Below are 27132 nucleotides of genomic sequence, written 5' to 3'. Positions count from 1 at the left end.
GTTCCAAGCAAAAAAATGGATATAGATATATCACTTATTCCCTATGAGAGTACTGCACATTTGCCAAGTTTAATGGGTATTTTTCTTTCCATCGAGCGCTTTCGGAGATACAGAGGTCCAAAGTCCCCCCCCTCCGCCCCCCCAACATGGCTGCCACACCACGTGACCTATGACATCATCTATCTATAATTCCAGCAATCTCTGTGTGTCTATGTCTGTCTGTTTGCGACCGCCGTTTCTCAACGACCGCCCTTCCGATCTCATTGAAACTTGCCAGGAATATTGCCGGGGACCCGCGAATGTGCCTTTTTGAGGTTTGATATCGATCGGACGAGCGGTTCCCAAGTTATGGCCATTTTACTGCTTTTTCAGTGTTGAAAAGGTGTATATATGGCAGCTGAAGGTGTCGTTCTACCATCTCACCTTATCATGCCAATTTTTTCTCAGAATAATGATAACAGCATATTAATAATAATAATAGCACAATAATTGGCAATACACGATAATAGTGAAATGAGAGCGAGAGATGAACCTTCAGAGTTTAGGCTTTATTCCATTTGATTGGAGCCGCTTCTGTGGGCACACCAGGAAATACAGGTTCAGCTAGGAGTACATAAGCAGTAACGTATACATGTGCAGTTAATCATTGCAGACTAAATCCGCGTAAGCACGGAGTTCGATATAATCTCCATTCTCACCAGTCAATGAGCACCTTCAGTTAACGAGCATCAAGTGGACAGCCGATGTCAATAGCAATGCCCCGGGGACAATCACTCGTGCCGCAGAGACATCCCCTTATACGCGAGACGCACAACATGTGATCCCGCGTCATGTCCCTCAATTCACGTTAATTCACCACATTCTCCCCACCTTTAAAATGTAACTAGGGGCCCATCTTACACACCATGATTGCTTTAGCACTATAGGAGTATACATTTCAAGCAACGCGGACTAATAGATCTACAGAAGCATACATGCCAAGCAGTGATTATTTTGAGTTGTAGGAGCATGGAAATGAGCATCGATATATGATATAATGGGCATATAGGAGCATGAGCAGCGAGAATGCCGATAATCCCCTTTACAGATTGAGTCGTCGAGGGGGCCTTATTCGTCGACCTCTCCGGGAGTAAACGGCAGTTTCACTTGAGGGAGACTCCCGATCCTCTTGGTGAGCCTCGACTTGTGCCGGGGATGACTCCTCGATCGCTCTCGGGTGGAACGCGGCAGCCCCGTCGCCTGGCGGAGTTCCTGGGGGGGGAAATGTCAGAAGGAGGAGTGCCAGAAGGTGGTGTACCGGCGGGAGGAGTACCTGAGGGAGCCAGATGGCGGACCGACACAGTGGTCTCCCTGCCATCCGGGAGCCTGACATGAGCATACTCTGGATTAGTGTCAATGAGTTCGACCCGCTCCACCAGCGGTTCATACTTGCTTTGTCGTACCGGGCGTTTCATGAACACTGTACCGGGGTGGGTCAGCCAGTTGGGCACCGTTTGACCGTCAACATAACGTCGTTGGTGAGTAAACATACGTTCGTGAGGAGTGGCATTTGTGGACGTGCAGAGCAAAGAGCGTATGGAATTCAGAGCGTCAGGAAGAGTAACCTCCCATCGCTCGGGGCCCAGTCCTCTCGATTTCAGCGCCAGAGTTACGGCTTTCCAAATTACTCCATTATACCGTTCCACCTGCCCGTTTCCCTGTGGGTTGTAACCCGTCGTTCGACTAGTTGCTATGCCGTGCTCTAATAGGAATTGTTTTAGCCCGGCCGACATGAAACACGGCCCTCTGTCTGAATGTATGTACGAAGGTCTCCCAAACATAGCGAAGAGGTCAGAGAGACATTTTACGACAGTGCCCGAGGTCATATCCGAGCACGGAAACGCGAAAGGGAACCTTGAATATTCATCAACAACGGTGAATATATATCTGTTGTCTGTTTCGGTCGGTAGGGGCCCTTTGAAGTCGATGTTTAGTCTCTCGAAGGGGGAAGTAGCCTTGATCAGTCTGCCAGAAGCCGCGCCATAGAATCTGGGTTTTAGTTCAGCACAAACAGGGCATGAAGCATTCATTTGTTTAATATCTTCAACAGAATAGGGAAGATTTTGTCTGCGTACGAAATGTGCCATCCTGGTTACCCCTGGGTGGCACAGAGACACATGGAGGTCTTGCAAAGCCTGACTGATTGTTGCCGAACTGTAGACCCGGGAGAAGGTATCTGCAGCAGGGTTTTCTTTCCCGGGCCGGTAAACAATGTCGTACCTGTAGCAAGCTAGGTCTATCCGCCATCTCATAATTTTTTCATTCTTAATTTTCCCGTTATTTTTCCCATCAAACATGAAAGCCACGGATCGTTGGTCCGTAATGAGCGTGAAGTGGTTTCCCAGTAAATAATGTCTCCAATTCCGCAGCGCTTCAACGATGGCGTACGCTTCCTTCTCTATTGCCGAGTGTCTCTGCTCGCTTCTAGAGAGAGTTCTCGAGAAGAACGCGACCGGCCGCCCAGACTGATTAAGTGTAGCAGCTATGGCGTGATTTGAAGCGTCGGTCTCCACCACGAAGGGCACCGAGCTGTCGATCGATAAAACCACGGACTTACTGATATCATCCTTGAGATTGTGGAAAGCTCTTACGACAGCGGCATCTGGTGGAAAGTTTTTGCAATGCACTAGGGGATGTATTTTCTCGGAGTATTGCGAAATCCATCTTGCATAGTAAGCGAACATCCCGATCGCCCGGCGCATTGTTTGCAAGTCCTGAGGTGGTGGAAGCTCACGGAGCGGGCGCAATCGCTCAGGATCAGGCTTAATTGTGCCGTCGGCTATTGTGTAGCCGAGAAGGTCAATTGACCTTGCCGAGAATACGCATTTCTCGTAGTTGAGAGTCAGATTATATTTTCCAGCAATGCTCAAGAATCTGTCCAGATTCCTATCATGTTCCCTCTGATCCCTACCGCACACTGTGACATTATCCACGTAAACAAAAGTGTCTTCGAGGTTTTCATCTGAGATGATGTCGTCCATAACCCGTTGGAAGCAAGCTACTCCATTCGTGACACCGAATGGTATCCTTCTGAACTGGTAGAGGCGCCGCCCTGCCTGGAATGCAGTGTACGGTTTGTCTTCCTCTCGGATGGGAATTTGATGATAGGCGCTTCGCAAGTCGATGGTACTGAATACCTTATAATTGGCCACGCGTTCGACCATCTCATCTATGCGCGGCAGGGGGTAGGCGTCGAGTTGGGTGAAGCGATTGACCGTTTGGGAATAATCGACAACCATCCGTTTCTTATGGTTCTGACTGCTGGTTACTAACACCTGTGCGCGCCATGGCGAATCGCTCGGTTCTATAATTCCCTCCTCCAGTAATCGCTTGGTTTCCGAAGTGATGAAATTCATGTCAGCAGTGGTATATCGCCGCGATTTGATCGCTATCGGTTTGCAGACCGGCGACAAGTTAGCGAACAGCTGGGGGACGTCACCTCCGCGGTGGTCAACGCATTTAAAATTAGACGAGGCTTGCTTCCTCCAAAGGGTATTTCGACGCTCGTGTGCTGCTTGAGGACATTATGACCCAGAATTACGTCTGCGCACAAATCACGAAGCACCAGCACCTTTACATCCCGATGCGTGTACCCTTTTACGTCCAATTCAACATTGCAGTACCCTCGTACGCGGGATTGTAGTGAGGTGGCGGCCATGCATACCGTATTGTCAGTCGGGTGGATTACCCATTTCCTGCCCTTCACTAGCGAGCTGTTGACGAAACTTTCAGAGCTACCGGTATCAATCAGTGCCTCAGCCATATGCCCGTTAATTCGTACGTTGATGATAGCCTTGGATAGATTCCCCGGGAGGCTGCAGTCAATTTATTTTGCGAGTAGAGAGCCGCAGAAGTGGGTTTATTTCTCCTTAGAGTAGATTTACATACCCTGGCATAATGCCCTTTCTTGTCGCAATTCATGCATGTGGCATCTCTGGCGGGACATTTTTGACGAGGATGCCTTTTGTACCCACAAAAGAAGCATTTACCAACCGGAGCAGTTGCTGAGGAGTTTGACGAGGTCTGGGTATCCGGCTCCTCGGGTGTTTCTCCATCCCTCATGTCTGGCTGTGTCTGTGCCAGTGGGGTTCCTTGGGTTCCCATCGTAGCAGCGTTCATGAGCAGCATCGGTGTCCCAAATGACTCAGATTCCTGCTGAGCCGTATCCATCGCTCGAGCCTGATCGACTACCTTGTCAAGAGTGGGTTGCGCTTTCTCTAGTAAGCGTTGCCGTATGTGGGCTGATCTGAGTCCTTGGATGAATGCCTCCCGGGTCGCTTCCTTTCGGTGTTCCTCGGCGCTTACCGCCCGGAAGCTGCAGTCTTTTCCCAGCTGATTCAGAGCTTGCAGGAACTGATCGATTGTCTCCCCGGCTGCTTGCTTGCGTGTGTTGAGAAGATGTCGTATGTATACCTCGTTCTTGGGCTTCACGTAGAGCGCCTGCAGCACGTCGATCGCTGCTTCGTAAGTGTCGCACCCCGAGAAGAGCCTGTACACGCCGGGCGAGACATGATTCACGAGAGCGGCAAATTTGTCGGCTCCCTCCGCGATGATGGTCAGATAGTGTGAGAAGGAACAGAACCAATGTGACCATTTCATTTCTGCGTCAGTCGCGTTCGGGTCTGCGTCGAACCTCTCTGGTTTGTAGATCTTGTCCATCTTTGGTTGAGAGAGCCGAGAAAATCAAATGGAATAAATTGAAATGAGAGCGAGAGATGAACCTTCAGAGTTTAGGCTTTATTCCATTTGATTGGAGCCGCTTCTGTGGGCACACCAGGAAATACAGGTTCAGCTAGGAGTACATAAGCAGTAACGTATACATGTGCAGTTAACCATTGCAGACTAAATCCGCGTAAGCACGGAGTTCGATATAATCTCCATTCTCACCAGTCAATGAGCACCTTCAGTTAACGAGCATCAAGTGGACAGCCGATGTCAATAGCAATGCCCCGGGGACAATCACTCGTGCCGCAGAGACATCCCCTTATACGCGAGACGCACAACATGTGATCCCGCGTCATGTCCCTCAATTCACCACAAATAGCACAATAATTGAATAAAAAGAATAACGTGATACAATGACCAATGTCTGTCAACCAATAACGACCTATATATTGTCTGTCAACCAGACAGGACACAGTGCTATGACATCATGAATGACGTCACAATTAATGTCTATTTATTTATTTATTTTTGCACGATTGACGGTCCGATATGATTGAACCTTGCCAGGAATATTGCTGGGGACCCGCGGATGTGCCTTTGAGGTTTGATATTAATCGGACGAGCGGTTCCCAAGTTACGGCCATTTATCTGTCGATCTGTAATGTCGTGGTAGAGGTGCGCCAAGGCAGACACGAGCCAGGGGATAGCACAACCCTGCTTTATTGCCACAAGCGAGAGCGTGAGCGTACGATGCCCGTAACCCCACTTTATTACGTACTCGATGCACTCAACAGCCACACGACCTACAGGCTCCACAGACCACAATGGCTACAACAACGCCTCAGGCGGCGTGACCTCCTATATCCCGTGCAGGCACGTGACCACTCCAAAACCACTCCTCCACGCCTCCACCACGCTCCCCGCATCACGTCCTGCCCCCGCAGGCCCAGTACACCACACTCCTCCCTCCTAAAACTATGATTATAAAATGACCATCATAATAATAATATAAGCATAATCGGCACAGAATACCATGATAAAAAAGCAGAGAGGCACAAAAACGATAATAACCAAAAAAAACACAGGCACATCGCACCATATAACGTGTCGATGCGAGCGAGTTGAACTGCAATGGACAGGTTCTGAAGACTGAGTTGCACGACGAACCCACAAAAACCCTGACCGCGTTACAGATATCAAGAAGCAAGGCGGGAAGCACAGCATCGCTACGCAGCAGAAGCGCCCCCAGGCGGCTCATGCTTACACGCCCTCCGGTGAGGTCGCGACGACCTCCCGAGCAAACCTCCCCCGGCACCATCAAACGCCCCCGGCCGACAAGGCTCCACATCTCCCCCAGACAGACCCGAATCAGATAAACATCCCGAGCCTGGAAGCCCCGTGGCGCCAGCGCAGCCAACCTTGGCGAGAACAGAGGTTTGTGCCGCCCGGCGCCAAGCCCGTCCGACCTTGGGCGGGGACGCTGAACAGCGCCGTCGGCTGGGCGCACCATCAGTCCCATAACAAACCCACGCATCACATTCAGCCGAGATGCCAACGCACGTCCGAACGGCTTTGGCGAGAACAGAGAGTTGCGCCCCAGGGCGCCAGGCACTTCTGACCTTGCCGAAACCAGGGGTGGGGGTAACGCTGAACAGCGAACCAACCCCGGCTCTGAGTCGATCTCTGAGACCCACACGCGAGTCGAACCGGCAATTAGTCGGCTGCAGTCGCAGCAATCCCATAAAAAACCACACATCACATCCAGTCATGCCATAAAGCAACAAGAACATCGTCTGCGCAGATGCAAACTCCCCTTTTCGTACAGCGCGTTCTCCCAATATAATCCCCACACATGACAGGGTAGCGACCCGTGGACTGCCCTCGCAGCTGGAGACCAGAAAGACCTCTTTATTTGCCACGATCGCCCCCAAGGCCTTCATATCACATCGGTCATATCGAACATCCCATCGATTGATCCCAGCCAAACATATGCTCACACACGAACTGTCGGCATTTATTTTAACAACGCTAAACTGCATCACTCGAGCAATGAAAATCAAATATGCAACGAACAGCAACCCATGAATCACATCACGTGTCCGTCTCTCGGTCATCGTCGCGACGTTGCGATGACCGGCTTGTCATCGATGGTCGCGATCCGCGAACTTCTTGAGCGCGACTGGCTCGCTCCAATTCCCCGCTGAAATCGCCTGAACGACACGGGCACACACTGTATCATGAGCGCCGCCGAAGCGCGAGAGCTCATCGCGGCTGGCATGGCTCCAGTTGCTCCAGAACCGTACATCATCGTCGCAGGAAGCAATGAACGGCCGCTCCCGTTGCATCGTTGCGGCTCCTGCCGCCAGAACCTCGCCCTCGGGTCTCGAAGGAGGCCCGGGCCCAAACGGAGGTACGTGCCCCGAAGGAGGCACAGGTGCACCTGGAGGTACGAACTCCGAAACAAGAACTGCGAGCCCCTCCCCTCGCACCACGAACCGAGGGAGCACAACCCGCTGACCCTGATGGGCAACCAAGACGTGTGCCCTGCCACCCGCCGGCAGCGCTTCACCGGCATACGTGTGCAATGCGAGGGTAGCACGAGCGGACTCAACTCGACACCCGATCAGTGCCCCGAACATCTCGACCTCCACTGGCATTGGTCCTGTCACCTCCGGACCAATTGAAACCAGGTCCAACATTGGCAGCATTAGTGCCACGATCATCTCGACCTCCAATGTCATTGATCTTGTCACCTCCGGACCAATTGAAGACAGGGTCAACATCGGCAGCATCTCCCGCTCCGGGTCGCTGGGATCTCTATACCCAGGCTGCAAGACTCGACCCGGGGCGTTAAAGTGCACGTCATGCACAAAACACCGTACCGGCAGTAGGTCTCGACCCGGGACGTAAGGGTCGCTTCGCACACCGCCATCCATGGCCGTTATGATGGGCACCGACTCTCGGCCCACACACCGTAGACGTCCCAGAGTGCTCAGACCGCCGTCTGACTGACTGCATTGCAACGCTCGGCCACGACCAGCGCCGAAGACCGTGCGCGCGGCCGTGCGCGCCTGGAACATCGCGCTGACCTCCGGATCATCTGCTGCGCACCGACCATCGAGACCCCGGACATTCCTCAGAGCTTGTGGGATGACCGACGCCGCGTCTGAGCTGAACTTCATGCCCTCGTCCTTTAGCCGTGGCCTCGCAGAAACCATTCCCGAGGTTTGCAAAGCAGGAATAAAACGAACTCCGACGAAGACGGGCTCGAGTCCGTGCGCCGTGCCCCGACCTTCCGCCATCCTCGAGCCGCCCTTGACGGCGAGACGCCTGGCCCCGAAGCCTGTGCGTGCGGTGCGCGAAACTCGCGATGCGCTTCTCCGGGACCCTCGCCCGGTGTAGACCTCGAACCGCGCGAGATGCGCTGAATTACTCGCTGCCACGATCCAATCACCCTGGCCAAAACTGCACGTCAATCCGACGTAACCCAGGCACTCTGCACACGCCGATCCAAACAGACTCGTCGCCAAATGTAATGTCGTGGTAGAGGTGCTCCAAGGCAGACACGAGCCAGGGGATAGCACAACCCTGCTTTATTGCCACGAGCGAGAGCGTGAGCGTACGATGCCCGTAACTCCACTTTATTACGTACTCGATGCACTCTACAGCCACACGACCTACAGGCTCCACAGACCACAACAGCTACAACAACGCCTCAGGCGGCGCGACCTCCTATATCCCGTGCAGGCACGTGACCACTCCAAAACCACTCCTCCACGCCTCCACCACGCTCCCCGCATCACGCCCTGCCCCCGCAGGCCCAGTACACCACAGATCAATATCTGCGAGAGAGGAGAACGGGAGAGGGGAGGATGAGAGTGGGGGCGAGAGAGAGGGGCGAGAAGGAGGAGGGAGAGAGGGGGAGAGAAAGAGGGTGGAGAAAGAGGGGGGGAGAGAGGGGGGAGAGAGAGAGGGGGGGCAAGAGAGGGGGCGAGAGAGGGGAGTGAGAGAGAGGGGCGTCACAATTCAAGAGAGGGGGAGAGAGGAGGAGGCGAGACTAGGGGGAAGCGAGAGAGAGGAGGGTGAGACTAGGGGGGAGCGAGAGAGAGGGGGTGTCACAATTATTCTTCATTTGATATGACGTCACAATTGACGCTGGAGACCTGAATATGTTTCCCAGGTATTTCCCAAGTTATGGCCATTTATGATACGGTTGGTTCGATCTGATTGAAATAATGCCCCAATCCAGTCATCGTTTACGCACCTATGGGCCCGCCCCTACGGGCCCGTACTAGTCTATCTATAATTCCAGCAATCTCTGTGTGTCTGTCTGTTTGTCTACGATCACCGTTTCTCGACGACTGCTGGTCCGATCTCATTGAAACTTGCCAGTAATATTGCCGGGCACCCGCGGATGTGCCTTTTCAAAGTTTGATATCGATCGGACGAGCGGTTCCCAAGTTACGGCCATTTTATTGTTTTTTCAGTGTTGAAAAGGTGTATATATGGCAGCTGAATGTGTCGTTCCACCTTCTCACCTTATCATGCCATTTTTCCCAAATTATTAATGACCAGACGACCACCGATCCCATTGGATTGAAACTTGCCAGGAGTATTGCCGGGGCCCCGCGGATGTGCCTTTTCAAGGTTTGATATCAATCGGACACGCGGTTCCCAAGTTACGGCCATTTATCTGTCAACCAATGACAGGACACGGTGCTATGACATCACAAATGATGTCACAATTAATGTTTGTTTAATTATTTATTTATTTAAAAAAATTGGGACACTATTGACGTCAATTATTTTTCTTCTTCGTTTGGTATGACGTCACAATCGACACTCGGGACCTGAGTATGTGCCTTATTATTTGTTATTATTGTTGTGCTTGGTAGACATTTGTGAATACACTTACAGAGAGAGGGGCGAGAGAGGAGGGGGGAGAGAGGAGAAGGGAGAGGAGGGGGGAGAGAGAAGGGAGAGAGGGGTGGCAAGAGAGGGGAGGGAGAGAGGGGCGAGAGAGGAGGAGGGAGAGAGGGGAGAGTGGGGGGGGGGCGAGAGAGAGGGGGCGTCACAATTCTTCTTCTTCGTTTGATATGACGTCACAATTGATGCTGGGGACCTGATATTGCAGGCACGAAGCTGCACATACTGGCACACACCTACGGGCATGACCCTACGGGCCTGCCCCTAGGGGCCCGCACTAGTCTATCTATAATTCCAGCAAACTCTGTGTGTGTGTGTGTATCTATCTGTCTGTCTGTCCATCTGTTTGTCTGCGACCGCCGTTTCTCGATGACCGCCGGTCCGATCGGATTGAAACTTGCCATGAATATTTCTGGGGCCGCGCATATGTGCCTTTTCGAGGTTTGATGTCAATCGGATGAGCGGTTCCCAAGTTACGGCCATTTATCTGTCGACCAATGACAAGACATGGTGCTATGACATCATGAATGACATCACAATTAATGTTTATTTCTTTTTTTTTGCACGATTGACGGTCCGACCTGGTTGAAAGTTGCCAGGAATATTGCTGGGGACCCGCGGATGTGCCTTTTGAAGGTTTGATATTAATCGGATAAGCGGTTCCCAAGTTACGGCCATTTTATTGCTTTTTTCAGTGTTGAAAAGGTGTATATATGGCAGCTGAAGTGTCGTTCCACCTTATCACGCCATTTTTTCTCAGAATAATGATAACAGCATATTAATAATAATAATAGCTCAATAATTGGCAGTAATAAAAAGAATAACGTGATACAATGACCAATGTCTGTCAACCAATAATGACCTCTATATTGTCTGTCAACCAGACAGGACATGGCGCTATGACGTCACAATGCTTCCTATTTTTTTTTCTTTGATATGATGTCACAATTGACTCTGGCACCTGAGTATGTGCCTTTTCAAGGTTTGATATTAATCAGATAATCGGTTCCCAAGTTACGGCCATTTATCTTTCAACCAATGACAAGACACGGTGCTATGACGTCACAATTAATGTTTATTTATTTTTTATGTTTTTTTTTTTTTTTTTGCACGATTGACGGTTCGATCTGATTGAAACTTGCCAGGAATATTGCCGGGGCCCCGCGGATGTGCCTTTTCAAGGTTTTATATCAATCGGATGAGCGGTTCCCAAGTTACGGCCATTTATCTGTCGACCAATGACAGGACACGGTGCTATGACATCACGAATGACGTCACAATTTTTTTAGCACGATTGACGTCACAATTCTTATTCTTCTTCGTTTAGTATGACATCACAATCGACGCTGGGGACCTGAGTATGTGCCTTTTCAAGGTTTGATATCATTCTTTATCCGTTTCAGCTGTTTCCCAAGTGTTTCCCAAGGTTTGAAAGCTGTTTTTTTCCACAAGGTTCAAATTAATTGTTCAAATTATTTCTGTTTCCCAAGGCTGTTTCCCAAGGGTTTGAAAGCTGTTTTTTCCAAAGATTTGAATTAATTGTTGTGCTTGGTAGACATTTGTGAATACATTTACAGAGAGAGGGGTGAGAGAGGAGGGGTGAGAGAGGGGGGCGAGAGAGAGGGGCGAGAGAGAGAGAGGGGCGAGAGGGGGAAAGAGAGGGCTGCACATAATGGCACTCACCTACGGGCACGCACCTATGGGCGTGCAAATTTTTTTTGCACGATTGACAGTCCGATCTGATTGAAACTTGCCAGGAATATTGCTGGGGACCCGCGGATGTGCCTTTTCGAGGTTTGATATTAATCGGATAAGCGGTTCCCAAGTTACGGCCATTTATCTGTCGACCAATATCTGCGAGAGAGGGGACGGGAGAGGGGGGGATGAGAGTGGGAGAGAGAAAGGGGCGGAAGAGGAAGGGCGAGACTAGAGGGGAGAGAGGGGGAAAGAGAGAGAGGGGGTGAGAGAGGGGGATGAGAGAGAGAGAGGGGGCGAGAGAGAGGGGGGCGAGAGAGAGAGAGGGCGAGAGAGAGGGGGCGAGAGAGAGGGGGGCGAGAGAGAGGGGGCGAGAGAGAGGGGGCGAGAGAGAGGGGGCGAGAGAGAGGGGGGCGAGAGAGAGGGGGCGAGAGAGAGGGGGCGAGAGAGAGGGGGCGAGAGAGAGGGGGCGAGAGAGAGGGGGGCGAGAGAGAGGGGCGAGAGAGAGAGGGGCGAGAGAGAGGGGGCGAGAGAGAGGGGGCGAGAGAGAGGGGGCGAGAGAGAGGGGGGCGAGAGAGAGGGGGCGAGAGAGAGGGGGGCGAGAGAGAGGGGGGCGAGAGAGAGGGGGCGAGAGAGAGGGGGGGGCGAGAGAGAGGGGGGCGAGAGAGAGGGGCTGCACATACTGGCACTCACCTCCGGGCCCGTACTAGTAATTATAAAAAAAAAAAAACATTCTACATGAGTCACACCAATGGTGAAAATTTCGTGTGAATCACCTTCATAGCACTTTTGATCTCAACCAGCTCGTCTCTCCATCCCTTCACTTGGTTTCTTGTAAACGGCTGCTCCTCCATGCTGTGCTCGAGATGGTACAGGGGGGACAGAGACCAAGGCATGATTGTATCTGAGGCGTATCGTCAGTGATGGCTACCTGCCCTGACTGCACTTCAGCAGACTGACTTGAGACACGTGACGTCTTTTTCCAGCTCCTGAAGGTTTATTTATTCAATCCTGCAAATCTTTCACTTTTTACGAACCTACTGAAGTGAACCAAATCAATCCTCTCAGCTTTGTATCAGCCAAACGTACGATACACTGCATTGTTTATGAGGAAAATACCTGCACCAGTCCGACCTGGAGCAACCATGTGTACCCACAATGCACTTTGTGTTTCTTTCTTGCGCAATGTCACGTCCTCAAACAACGACGTCTGATTGGTTGAACAACCACACCATGACGGTGACGTCATCGGGTAATGTTCCACTGTCTTTCAATCCCTGCAAAGTAAGTTGAAAATGTGCATTTTTGAACGTGCGAAGAACTGAATTTTTTTTTTTTAAACTACAGATTTGTGAAAAAATGTATTACTGCCGCGTTAATAGGTGCAACACAAGTGAACAAAAAAAAAACCGCCACGTCACGGTCTCCACAGGCCAGAGCGATGGAACCTCGTTCAGGAGAAATCGCCACGGTATCCATGACAACCGCGCACGTCAACCCGCGAATATTAACAAAAATGACTTTCCGCTGAACATTGAGCTTATTGTATCTGGTGATTAATGGTGGACATATTGGTAAATGTCACACGGCTCTCCTGTTGTGCAACGGCCACTAGGTGTGCGAGAAGCGTCCTTTAAAAAGGAGAAATCCGCTTGTCGGGAAAAACGCCTCAGTAGGCTGCACCCTCACGTGTGGTGTTTCCTCAGACGTCCGCGTTTTAAACATAAGAACAATGCGATTTTTACAGATTTTGTTCCCTCCTCTCATTCTAATGCGTTGGGTGCTTTGGAAGTTAGAACTCAAAGATCGAGGTGAACGGTTTCCATATCTCGAAAGCTTGCACCAACGAAAGAACTCACCGACGATTCGTCAATGGTGGTTTTATTTGGCAAGGGCCACATGTCCGGAAGCCGTGCTTTCATGGTATTGCGGTGTCGTCGGGCGTTTTCACTATCAATATCGATGACGTCGCACATCGATTGAAGTGTTAGTGTCATCTCGCTTATCATGAGGCACGACCGAAGGTTTGTGGAGGTCTTGAAAATAGGTGTTATAAGCAATCAATTTGGGAAACGGTCCAGATGCTTTGTGTTTTTTCACTGTTTAACCTGGAGTTGAGGGGGGAGGGGATCTGCGACTAGTGTAGATTGCATATGCAGGGAGGGAAGGAGTTTAAGGTTAAGAATGTAGCAGGAAGAGGAAGGGAGTGGTTGGGTAGGAATTTCCTACTCCACCACGGAAGGAACAGTTAGGGTAGGACTGAAGCAGGGACAGAGTGGGAGGGTATATTTTTTTCGGAGGGGAGTGGTAGATGTAGGGGAGTGGTAGGGTAGAGTGGTCGGGTAGATGTGTTTGTAGGGGAGTGGTAGGGTAGAGTGGTAGGGTAGACGCACGACGACGTTTCCCCTTTTTGTACGATCTTCCATTATACGACGCATCACTTTGTCGTCGAAAAATACAAATAAAAATTGAACATTTCGTTTTTAAAAGTTTCTTCAACCGTTTTGTGGATTACTTGGTGAAGCCACTTGGCGCACATTCTTCACGCCTCAATGGCGATACCGTAGTTCAGTACAGGTGGTAGGAAGGCAAAATAAATTTTATGATCACAATGAGTAAAAAATGTTTTCAGTTGTTGTGAAGTAATGAATCACCATATCACGGCAGGAAAGCCGAGAGGTACGCATGCTCGCTCCAAGCTGTCGAGCCTGGGTTCAAATCCTGACCCAGCGATAAACTGTCATCCCAGTGTTTCAAAGGCAAGGTGATTCATCATTGTGTGTGCCATCTCTCGGATGGACGTTAAACTGGACGTCACATCTGCCCCCTCCCTCTTCCCTCTCTCTTCCTTCTTCCTCTCCCTCTCTCCCCCTCTCCCCCAATCCCACCCCTTTCTCTCTCCAACCCCTACATCACCCCGTCCCTCCCACCCCTACATTTTAGACATGCATGGTCCGATTTTGTTCAAACCTGAGACAAGCACACTATATTGTTACGAATCTGGAAGCCATGAGCACTCAACATACAGGTCCTATAGAACAGTTATATCGGTATGTGTTCCTAGTTAGGGTCCCGTCCCTAGTCTGGTGGGAATTGGATGTTCATGCGCTGCAGAGTTATTTTTATAGTTAGGATTTTTACATCCACACCATCTTCGCTCTCACAGAAACAACACTCTGTTCGCAGCATTCTTCGCAGGCTCACCAGCAAGTTCGCGCGTGGGCGGAATCTAACGTAGACATGGCGTCCCTCCTTAGCCAATCGGCAAGGAGCGGGTGTCTCACCCTCCCCATTTCCGACTCAACACGATCGCCGTTAAGCACGCGGCCAGAGGTGAGGAGGTGGGCGGAGCCACAAACGCCTCCGCTCGGGACTCCGCCCAGAAGGCTGGGAGTTGCCCCGCCTACTGTGCGCCTGTCCAATGGAGGGCGGCCAGGGAATCGCGTGATGGTTCCGACCAACCAAGAGGCGAGTGGTCAGGGAAAGAGGCACCTCCCTGCTAGAGAAAAAGTGTGGTGATTTTGGACAAACGGGAGAGATTGATGTCGTCCTGTCGCCGGCGTCTGCTCTCATCTCGTCCTGTCGCTGGAGTCTGGTTCTCCGTCAGCTCGAGCGCGTCTGGTCTGTTGAGCGTGGAAGGCATCCCTCGACGCTGCTCTGGTCTGCTGGAGCGCGGGCCGCATCTCGCTGGCGCTGGGCTGGTCACTTCTCGACGCTGGTCTGGATCGCTCGTCTCATCGAAGACCGCATGAGGCGGGAAGGTCCCTTTCGTTTCTTTTGGGTGTGCGTCTGTCTGTGGGCCCGTCTTTAAGTCGAAACTGGATAAGTGCTTTTTGCCTTGAACATACTGCATTTCTTATAATCGGATAATTCTCCTCTTTGCGTGCTCCTCCCTGCTCCCCATCTTATATATTATTTCCGAGTTTGTGGTTTCGTGTCGCGCTATCTTCGACTTTGTTCTGCGCCCGAGTAACGTGATATTCGGCTTACATTATCTCAAAGACCATATGAGGTGCATGGTACAAAAAAGTAAATAAAATGGTTCTGAAACGGTGAAATCGTATTCCACTTACTGCATTAAAGTAAAATTACTACTGATACTCTGCATCAGTTCCTTTCTCAAACACACCCACCCCAACATGTTGCGCAGAGCGCGGGTTATGCTAGTTATAAATAAATCCCCTGTTAAGTGTATCAGCTCGTTTCTGTATTTTCTTCATTGGTTTAACACGTTGCATGTTGGGGAATTAAAGAAGGCCGTTGTCACCGTAGCTGTGTGCATTTGGATCGACGGGACCTCGGTAACCATCCGCTCGGGTTATGTGCGGGTCGAGCATGGAAACGGTTCATCCCGGTCGAGCCCCGTCGGGGGTGTGAATACTCGGTAGCTCGCCACGTGAGTCTCTAGGTCTTTTGAAGTTTGGCAAATAACCCTGTCCCACGTGGTGGAATTATTGACGATTCACGGTCCTGTAAGGGACCCGTACCCTCGGAGTTTTCCGAAAGGTACGATCTAGATTCCGGGTGTTTGGTAAAGTCAACCCTACTGCTCCACCTAGCTGTCGTGCTCGCAGCCAATACCCGGCCCACAACAATATGATGCGTACACATGCCCCTCACTTTATTTTACGATCTGATCAAAGTAGTAGACTGGCAGACTCAAAGTAGTAGACTGACTAGTAGACTGGCAGCCATTTTAGTTGTACATAAATATGGGCGAGCCCTTTAGCTCCAAACAGCAAAAATACTAAATCAATGGGGCTATGACATTGTATGACTATTTTAATTGTTCTTTTCTAATATCACTCTATTTAGCTCACCTGGAATTTAGTTCTAGGTAGCTTATGGGATGGCGCGTTGTCCGTCCATCCGTCCGTCCGCAAACACTTGAAACTTCTTCTCTGAAACCATAAACGATGAAACTTGACCACAACCTTCATCACTCGTGATGTACCAAAGTTTGTTCACACCATTAAAAAAAATCTTGCCCTAAGGGGGTCTACCGGAGGTTGCCCCCCAAAATAGGTATTTCCTTTCTTCTCAGAAACTACACACACGATTCCGATGAAACTTGACCATAACCTTCATCACCCGTGATGTGCCAAGTTTGTTCACACCATTAAAGAGAGAGGGGCTCTAAGGGGGTTTAAGGTGGGTTTTTGGGGGGGGTGGGGGTGTTACCCCCCAAAATAAGGGGTTGCCCCTCATCGGGGGGGGGGTCATCCCCCAAAATAGGTATTTGCTATAGCATTGGTTCATTGCTACATTTTGCTGATTCTGTCCCATGTTGACTTCGGCCTCAGTATCATTATTCTTCTGGTTTAGCGCCCAGGGGTATTGCCTATATTTTTATCTCTTGTTTTGCTGTTTCCATGCAGTTTCAACTTCTCACTTTTATTGTACTTTTCTTCCTTTACTCAATGTTTTATGCACGTCACAATTAAACTGAAGAATTGGAAGATTTTGGTCAGTTGGTTCCACGTTTATGCCAGAAGTCTTGGTATAGGTCTGTGGGAAATTCAGGTTTATACCTATTATATAAAACATTCATGATGCCTGATATGTACATGAAATATTCAAAAAGTCCTTGGAATGAGGCGCACACACAATAGCTTCTTTTAAAAATTCTTCTTTATTTGTCAGCACATACAGTATGTATATAATTAGTAACCAAATGCTTACCTAATATATGTATATATATATATATATATATATATATATATATATATATATATATATATATATATATATATATATATATATATATATATATATATATATATATATATACTGGCAAAGTACCCGTCTTCGATGGGTAATTCATAAATGAAAGCATATGTCGGTTACTCACAGTTTCTGTGGAGTCAATTTTGTTACGAACTGCAGCCCATTTTTAAGAACAACGTTCCTCATTTTCTTGTCTGGAGCATGGACGTGCAGTTTTAATCTTGATCCAACTCTTGATGCCGCAACATACAACATTTCCGTGTGATTAAACAGGTGAACGCAGATCTTGTCCGATTATGCTGAACGTCTGTCCTTGTGCTTTGTTTATTGTCATGGCAAAGCAAGGTCGTAAGGGAAATTGCAATCTACGGAACTGGAATGGCAGATCACTGTCGGATGGTATAAGTGGTATCCTTGGAATTAATGCATTTTTTCCTGCTGCCGGTCCATTAATCAAGATTACTTCGATCACATTTGTGCTCATTCGGTCGACTGTACAGCGGGTGCCATTCGTGATATTTGGTGGATCCAATGAACGTAGAACAATAACTGGGCAGCCCACTTTCAGCTTAAGTTTGTTTCTTGGTATCCCTGATATTTCAATGGAATTCAGAAATTCAACAAGAAAGTGCACCGCTTCCTCTGGAGTGAGTGTAGTGTTGATTACATTATATATCTTGACTTCTCCTGGGAAGCGGTCAATGATGGTGAGTTGACAGCATCCACTGTTTCATTTGGAGGTGCGAGTATCACTTGTTCTAACAACCAGTTGTTGTCGTTTGGAGCACGTCCTGTTAATCCGACTTAGATTTTTTCGATTGATTTGGATGGAGTTTCGTGCTGGTGGATCCCTTCTGGCAAAGTGATGGTGTCCGGTTTATTTTCAACAGGGTAGTTATCGTCTCCAATGTTCATGAGGAGGTCGGCATAATTAGCAGCGGTGGGGTCGTTTGTAAGCTGTGCTCATATGTTGTCGTGGAGTCGGTACGTTGTAACGTTGCGCCACAACGGCGATCGCTTCAGCGTCACATGGACTATGTTTGCACGTGTCCCTTGCTTCACAACGGGTAGTATTTGGCGGAAGTCTCCACAGAACATTACCGGGATGCCACCAAATGGTTTTGAATCTCCATAATTGAATTTCCCTGTGTGTCATCGGAGCCTCATCCACAATAATTGCTTTGGCTTTGATCATCACTAGCGATTGCTGTCCCTTTTTTCAAAGAGCAGGTTGGTGTATCTTGTTTGTGAGCATTCAGGGGTACTTTGAAGGCGGAATGTAGAGTACGTCCCCCTGTTAGTAAAGTTGTGGCTATACCAATCGATGCTGTAGCAATAGCTATATGGCCATTCGATCTGATCTTTGTGAGAATTAAATTCAAGAGGAACGTTTTACCTGTCCCTCCAGGAGCGTCAACAAAGGTGATACCGCAGCACTGTGTGCTTATTTTGTCGATAAATAATGCAAATATTTCTCTCTGATTTGCCGTCAGCTGATGCTCGTGGTTGTTGATGTACCGGTTCTGTTCACATACGTCGAAATTCGCGTACCGAACGTACTCCTGTGCGTGGTTTGTGGCCGTTGTACGGTCAATGACAGGAAGGTTGTAGTTATCCAGAGTTTGACCTCCTTGTGCGAGGATGTGGTCTTCTATTTCCATCAAGCAAAGATTGTACATTTCCCCTGTGCGGTCATCATCAACATGAACGTTGTGGCGATGGCAAAAAAACGGATTTTAGTTCTTGCAATATATAGCCCCCAGATTATTTTGGGTGCAAAGTCTTTTCATGCACGTGTATGGCCTGAATGATGGAGAATTACCAGTGCTGCAGTGGGATTTCCCAGTGCTGCAGTGGAATTTCCCAGTGCTGCAGTGGAATTTCCAAGTACATACTGCAGTGGTAATTCCAAGTACTGCAACAGGAGTATCAAGTGTTGCAGTTGAATTGCTAAGTGCTGCAGTGGGATTGCAAATTACTGCAGTGGGTCTTCCAAGTACTGAAGTGGGGTTTCCAAGTACATAAAAGTGACTTACCGGAATGTAGTAAGATCTTGCAAGCTCACAAACTGATTTTCAGGTACAATCTCACTTGATGGTCAGCTAAAAAGGAGAGTGAATAACTTTACTTTTATTTTACTTTATTTGGAGCTGGAAGATTCCACCAAACAGAGTGGGTAGCTGTGCAATTATCGGTAAATTGTTGAATTTCATATACACAGGAAATGCAGTTATATGACAGGTTGTACAAAACATTGTAAATGATAACCGATCACTGAATACGTTCATTAGACCAGAAACATTTTTTACCTGATGTCCTTCGGTATGTTATTAAACAATGCAAGAAATAGCATAAAGCAAGATTTTTAATCATCCAATTCATTTGTTATACTTTATATAAAGAGTAAAAAGTTTATTTCAAATTTAAATATCGAAAAAAAACATGGATCCCATGATGTAGTAAATCAAAATGGTGTGAATACATGATATCGGAAATCAACAATGATGTAAATACATATCGTAGTATATTTAAAATGGTGTAAATACATTATCTATCTATAATTCCAGCAATGTGTGTGTGTGTGTGTGTGTGTGTGTGTGTGTGTGTGTGTGTGTGTGTGTGTGTGTGTGTGTGTGTGTGTGTGTGTGTGTATATGCGACCGCAGTTTCTCGACGACCGCCGGTCCGATCGGATTGAAACTTGCCAGGAATATTGCCGGGCCCCCGCGGATGTGCCTTTTCGAGGTTTGATATCAATCGGACGATCGGTTCCCAAGTTACGGCCATTTATCTGTCGACCAATGACAAGACACGGTGCTATGACGTCACGAATGACGTCACAATTAATGTTTATTTATTTATTTTTGCACGATTGACGTTACAATTCTTCTTCTTCTTCGTTTGGTATGACGTCACAATCGACACTGGGGACCTGAGTATGTGCCTTTTCAAGGTTTGATATCGTTCTTCATCCGTTTCAGCTGTTTCCCAAGTGTTTCCTAAGGTTTGAAAGCTGTTTTTTCCCAAGGTTTGAATTAATTGTGAAAATTATTAATTAATCCCCAGGTTGGAATTTTCCCAAGGGAAATAGCTGTTTCCCAAGGGTTTGAAAGCTGTTTTTTTCCCAGGGTTTGAATTAATTGTTGTGCTTGGTAGAGATTTGTGAATAAATTTACAGAGAGAGAAGCGAGAGAGGAGGCGGAGAGAGGGGCGAGAGGGGGGGGCAAGAGAGGGGGTGAGAGAGGGGAGGGAGAGAGGGGGTGAGAGAGAGGGGGCGTCACAATTCAAGAGATGGGGAGAGAGGAGGGGCGAGAGAGGGGAGTGAGAGAGAGGGGCGTCTCAATTATTCAAGAGAGGAGAAGAGAGGAGGGGCGAGAGAGGGGGACGCGAGAGTGGGGGCGAGAGAGGAGGGGGGAAAGAGAGGGGGGCAAGAGAGGGGGGCGAGAGAGAGGGGGCGTCACAATTCTTCTTCTTCTTCGTTTGATATGACGTCACAATTGACGCTGGGGACCTGAGTGTTTCCCAGGTGTTTCCCAAGTTATGGCCATTTATGATACGGTTGGTCTGATCTATTTGAAACAATGCCCCAATCCAGTCGTCGTTTACGAGAGCGAAGGAACGAAGCTGCACATACTGGAACGCACCTATGGGCACGCACCTACGGGCCCGCCAACAATGAAGTAAATACGTGATATGGAAAGGAAATTATATAATAAATAAAAAAAGGTATTAATACATGATATGGTAAATGCATTATATATCTTGTGAATGAAAATGGTGGAAATACATGGTGGAGGAAATCATCGTATCGTGTGTCAAAATGGTACATATACATGACGTCGTAAATACATGAAATACTAAAGAAATATGGTATAAATACTTGACAGAGAAAAATCATAATATTTTAAATTAAAATTGTATAAATATTTTCATGATGTCATAAATTACTTCATCATGATAGAGAAAATCATGACAGTAAATATTGTGTGAATGCATGATATCGTCAACCAAAATTGTGTAATTACATGATATAGTAAATTATGGTATTGTAAATAAAAATGTGTAAATACATGACTTGATATCGGAAATAATGTTGGAAGAATTAACTCAATCATGTATATTTTACTCTTGGACTATTCTCGCTTTCCTTACTTTTCTATTTATGCAGTTCTTTTATTTAAGGCTTGGCATCGATGAGGACTATTTCATCTGTGACTGAAGCCTTCAACATAAAAAAAAATTCCATAATATAGTAAATAAAAAAATTCTGCAAATAATTGGTATCGTAAATCATGTTACAGTAAATCAAATCGTGTAAATAAGTCATTTCACAAATAACAATTATGTACTGCATGATAGAGTAAATCATGATACAGTAAATAAAAAGTGCAAATACATGATATAGTAAATAATGTTATTGTTAATCAAAATGTTGCAAATATATGATATAGTATTATAGTCAATAAAAACCATACAAATACATGGTGTAGTAAATAAAATTATGTAAATGCCTCATTATAGCAAATAAAAATTATGTACATAAAGGAAATATAGAAAATAAAAATTACACAAAGAAGCAGACATTATATTGCAATACATTAAATAGTACAACCAAATCTGTGTAAATACATGATATTGTAAATACAATAAACAATAAATAAAAAATCGATAAATTACGAGTATAGTAAATCAAATTTGTGTTAAAGCATGATTATATAATACATTATATATTAATTCATTATTATGAAATGAAAGAAAATACATCGTCTTTGGCCAAAAACAGAAGTGGAAAATCTTACAAGGTTTAAAAAATATTCAAAATGACAAAGGAAAATTTCAGTTCATGGCTTTGATAAAAACATCAAGAAATAAATTTATGTAAATGAGCCTTCACATCAGCCACGTACTTCCTGATCAGTGTTTGTATCGCAAGAGTGTTTCCCAAAAGGGGAAATTCTGCAATATATTAATATGAAAAATACCATTCTAAACGTCCAAATCAATAAGACAAATCATCATGATATTGTTTACATGTGGGTAACATTGGCTTTACACATTTAAAATATTTCCCACCGAAAGCGTATAGTAAACACTCGAACATTGATGACACTTTTACACTGGGAAGTCCCTTTCCATTGATAAGCAAACTGCATTTTATAATCAAATTGCCGGATCATGTGTTTTTGACTCATTTTAAAAATAACGCCACCAATCTAGACATTTGGCTTTTCCATTTGACCCAGCTTTCAATACTGACGAATCAAGTTGGGATATTGATATTTGAGGAATGAGTAACTCAGAGATGCAGTCGAAGGGTATTCGAGAAAATATATCGATTTAATATATGTTATCGCCAATTTTGTGAATGGAAAACTGAACTGGGCATGCATTTTTATGCATAGTTGCATCATACGTGCAGCGATGGGATGTGATTCTTTTTGAAGAACTAAAGTATTGACGAACAAGCCAGCTGAGCAACCCTTACTCGTTTTTCACAAATTACATGGGATGATCCAGTTCAGGATTGAAATATTATTTCATGAGATGATGAACCATGCATGCACATGTTGCCTTTCTTGTAAGGATAGAGTGCAAGATCGTTGTGCATGAAGTTTTTGGCGGGAAACTGTCCTTGAGGTTCAGCTCATACTGCACCTTACGTGAGTGAATGCAGATCTATTAACCTACGATGGCGATTTTTACTTTTTTGTTGGTTGTTTTTTTGTTTTATGAAGAAACTCAATCAATGTGCCAGGGATGGTGAGTCAAATTAAACTTTATGTTTCTACATGGTTATTTTGCAACAATTTGAACTAAATAATCACCAATATAGTATTCTTTTCTATATCTGGCTACAAATTTCCAAACAATGTGTGTATATATATATATTGTTGCGGATTCGCGCCCGCCGGCGTGCGAACGGCCACGGAACTCGAATCGCGGCACGTCGCCCACCGGACGGACAATCCAGTCGTGACCCTCTCGGACTAACGCCGGGAACCAGTCACGGGTGGACCTTTCGGTCTCACCGCGATCGAGCCAATCAGCCCCCGCGTGGGATAGGGTTGCTCGCCAAATTCGAACTACCTAAGTACCCACGCGGAGGGTAGACCGGGCGATCGCACCTCGCCGCAGGTCGACTTCGGACACGGGCCACTTAAGCGACCCGTTCCGTACTATCAGAATAACCGAGCGGTGTTATCGTCGACCTCGACGGTTCGATTAATTATCGGGCGTATTCAGCCCACTACCAACCCTTTACGTGAAGCAAGATGGGGATTCAATGGAGGAAAAGACGAAGCGAAGCGGGAGAACAGTTCAACAATAAAGCACATTTATTCGCGACGAACGGAAAGCACACAAATACAATTCCACCAAATGCACACAAAAAAAGAAAACACAATTCCATTTACACAAAAAGCAAACATAAAAGTGAAAACACAGTGCAGAGCTAATACCGACTACCGAGCACACGGCAACACTTACACAATTCTACTTCACAGACGGCGCCGACAACACATACCCAAAACCAAGGAAAAGAAATACCCTCAAGAATGGGGCAGGCCTGAGGCCGAGACCGGGTCGGGCCTACCCGTCTGGTGATGAGACGCGGAGCGGCGATGGCCCCGCAACCCGCGGGCCTCGTGGACAGTGCCTGGCAGGGGGTGGGAACGGGGCCCCCTTGGTCGCACTATCTCAGCGCGGGGGGAAACAGGAGGGGGTTGCTGATGCTCGGGGTATAGAGGATCTTTATTATCCCTGGTGTGCGTCTCCACCTCGGCCAGGTCGCGCTGCCGGCCTCCCTCGGGCGTGCAGCTCCTGGCACCGACGCGAGCACCCCCTCGTCCGACTCTCTTCAGCTTCTCCAGCCACTGCAGGCTTCGGGCTCCAGACTTCTTTCGTTCTCGTTTGCGACTCTCTTCTGACTGACGAACACCGTCCTTTTATCCCCCCGTCACTTCGCCTTTGAGCCCCTCCCTTTGACCTTTCACCTCGCTCCCCATTGGCCCGAGAAAAAGTGGGCGTGAAGGCTTTTTGATCCACAAATTTGCATATATCGATCGTTCTGGAGGCGGGGCCAAATCGCCCCTCGCTCACCGATTGGACGGCAAAAAGTGGGCGTGTGTCGTTTTTGATCCGTTTTTGAAGCACAAAATCCGTGATTTTGTACACGCTGTTCGACGCGCGTTCTGCATGAGTCCAACACCGGTACCCACAGCGGGGCAAGAACGGTGGCGATGCTACGGTTGTGAGGCGTGCGTGAAGGTCGTGGCGGTTGTGGTGAAGCGGTGGTTGTGGTCGGTGGTTGATGTTGTGGTTGTGATCATGGCGGTTGGTCCAAAATAAAGATAGTAAAAGAAAAACGGCTATCCTGAAGAGTCGCAGCTCGCATAAATGACATGTATTCCCACTAGACAACGGGTTTGGGCCTAACTACACATGCACTTACCGAGATACCTCACCTAAGGGACCTGAATGGTGGTTTGCGAATCTGGTAACCACAACACTACCCCCTTCCCTTTTTACAGACTCGTCCCGAGTCGTCAAATTTTCGTGTGCCATCATGTGTAGTTTTCCCCTAGTACACTTTACCTACGGATCCCTGAGTGCGACATTCATGGTATTCGTGTCCCCAAAATAAATAACCTGAGGGCTGCGTAACTACCTAAACAAACTCACTCACACGGACGACTTAAATAAAATTGCCGGCGCTAAGACAAACATGCCGGGGGCGCACTCATATTTACAGTACATCTTAACCTTAACTTACAAATCTTACACTAAACCATGGCCCAGGATCACTGAACTCTGCAAAAGAAAGCAGTTAGCAGGGAGCCAGGCTGCCCACATGCAGTCTCTGGCTCAAACAATGCAGGTGACAGGGAACGTGGCTGGCTGCTCACACGCAGTCCAAGGCCTTCCCTTTTGAACTGAACTCAGCGAACCACAACGGTGCATCGGCCGCACAACGCAGTCTCCGTGCCAGCTCAAGTGGCACACGCAATGAGCACAACGAATGAATGGATGAATGGATGGACGCAAAACACGGTGCACGGGCTGCCACTGCAGGCCCGTGTTGTAGCTGCCAACAGGGCAGTTCTTGCAGCTTGCAAACTGCTGCCTTGCGGATCCTGGCGCACATGGAAATGAACAGGGGGGGGCAAAGCAAAAATTGAACGGGGCTGGTGAACGTGGGCAGTGGGCATGGCATGGCAAAGGTGAGCAGGCAAACACAGCCCGCAGAAGAAGGCCGCTGCAGGCAAACATAGCGGGCAGATGAACTGGCCGGCACAGGCCTTGCAGCACAGCAGCTGCAGACGAAGTGGCCGGCACAGGCCTTGAAGCAAAACACGGCCAGCCGATGGCACAGGCCTTGCAGCAAAACAACAGCTGCCGATGAAGTTGGCCGGCCTCCGCCTTGAAGAAAAACACGGCCAGCCGATGAAGTTGGCCAGCTTTTGCCGTTCAGTGGAGGTTGGTGGAGGGAGTGCGGTGGTGCTGGCCACTTGGAAGGCGGGCTCGGACCTACCTACCTGTCTCCCTCCCAACCTATCGCCTTTGCCTGTCACTGTACATACCCACTCCCTTAATTTGTCAAACCCCAATTTAGCCCCAACTTATTTTTTTTGTTGTTTTTATTTTTACTTCCCCACTATAAATCGTCCCCTAACCCCCTTTATCGTCCTTGTTCGGCTAACCTATTCTGTCACCTAGCCTACTCCCAACCCCTACGTTCCCTTCCCGGAGGGGAATAAGGGAGAGCTAACGTCCTGTGTCGAGGCCCAACGAAGCCTCAGAATGGCCTCCCCAGATTTCGGCGATCTTAACACCAAGTGGGTCCAGCGGCCCACAACGACAGCGAGGGGATGGATGGTGCGGAGGGGTACATCTCCTAATCTATCCTAACCATTTAACTGTTAAACTACCCCGGGGCTTTCAACAAGCGCCTCTCGCTTAAACTATTGGTTCTAACAACCCAGATTCCCGTCGCCTGTGTTGGTGTCCTTACAATTTCGGGCCTCGCCCCCCAATTTTCTCTCCGTGCCCTCACACGGTCTCCTGGCTGGGACACGTGGCTCCCTTTGGCAGGCACGACCCTCTGCCGAATCTCCCGCTATGGCACCCCCGGGCACTACACTGCCTCCGAGCCTACCAGCTCCCAAACACCGGGGAGTGCCCCCCATGGCACCTCCCCTGAAACGCACACGTGGCAGGCCGGCCTCCCGGGCCCCTTTCCAAGGGTCACCCGTGCCCACAACACTGCCCACGCGGCTAATGGCGCCCCGGGCCCCCGCACCAAGCAGGCGCACCCGTGCCCACTACTCTATCCCGGCCCCCCATGGGCCCATGGCCTACCACGGCCGACTAGCCTGGTGCCCGGGGTACCCACTCAGCGATACTCACCTTTCGCAGCCACGCTCCCAAGCCCGTCAACAGGGCTCCTGCACCCCTCCAAATGGGTCTCGAGCCTACTTTCCCACCAACAACAAAACGACCTCCATTTTTCAATTTGACTAACCCAGCTAACTCACTTTACTCTGACCCCGGGGTCCCTTGGGCGGGAGTCACTCCTCCCCCCAATCACTCATCGCACCATGCATTCCCCATTCGCTCCACACACACAGACCCGCTGGCCTCACTCACTCATGTCTCCACCTCACGACTCACCAAGCACATGCTTCCACTTCACTCACCAACTCTTCCACACACTCACCACTGAACTCTGCCATCCTTCTAACTACATCCCCTAACTAACTCGTGCTCCCACGTCGTCCCTTAAACTATAGCACGTTCCATTTAACACTACGTAGCTAAACTACGTCCCCTCTACACATTCACTGCCTGTCACTGTCTCAAATGTAATCCCATAAATCACTTTCCCAACCTAAATCTGGCTACAATCCCTCTAACTAATCCATTCCACGGACTCCATGAGGACTTACCCCTGCCCCATGAAGTCGGTCTAACTAAGCTAACCCTTCCCCCTAACTAGTTTTCATCCTGTGCCCAGGTCAAGGGGGTCTTCCACCCCTTGCCCAGGAATCCTGTGTACCCGAAAGTGAGGCTTGTTCTTTTTTTT

The 27132-nt window shown here is 48.4% G+C and overlaps 2 protein-coding genes across 6 annotated transcripts in view; one reads left to right on the top strand and one right to left on the bottom strand.

The window, feature by feature from the left end:
• LOC147025500 (uncharacterized) overlaps positions 1-27132 on the top strand; it is a 186633-nt gene that overhangs the window by 95671 nt on the left and 63830 nt on the right. The gene's annotated exons all lie outside the window — the stretch shown is intronic.
• Positions 3868-12595, bottom strand: LOC147025501 (uncharacterized). Its single transcript, XM_085887007.1, has 2 exons — positions 12102-12595; positions 3868-8546 (listed from the first exon to the last, which is right to left on the bottom strand). The coding sequence occupies exon 2, from the start codon at positions 8004-8006 to the stop codon at positions 6846-6848; it is 1161 nt and encodes a 386-aa protein (XP_085743133.1). The 5' UTR covers positions 8007-8546; positions 12102-12595; the 3' UTR covers positions 3868-6845.

Source organism: Eptatretus burgeri, chromosome 6, assembly GCF_056783735.1.
Source record: "Eptatretus burgeri isolate ZD-2024b chromosome 6, Ebu_testis_v1, whole genome shotgun sequence".
Classification (NCBI taxonomy): Eukaryota; Metazoa; Chordata; class Myxini; order Myxiniformes; family Myxinidae; genus Eptatretus; species Eptatretus burgeri.
Note: the sequence above shows the minus strand (reverse complement) of the source record. Positions and strands in the feature narration are given on the sequence as shown.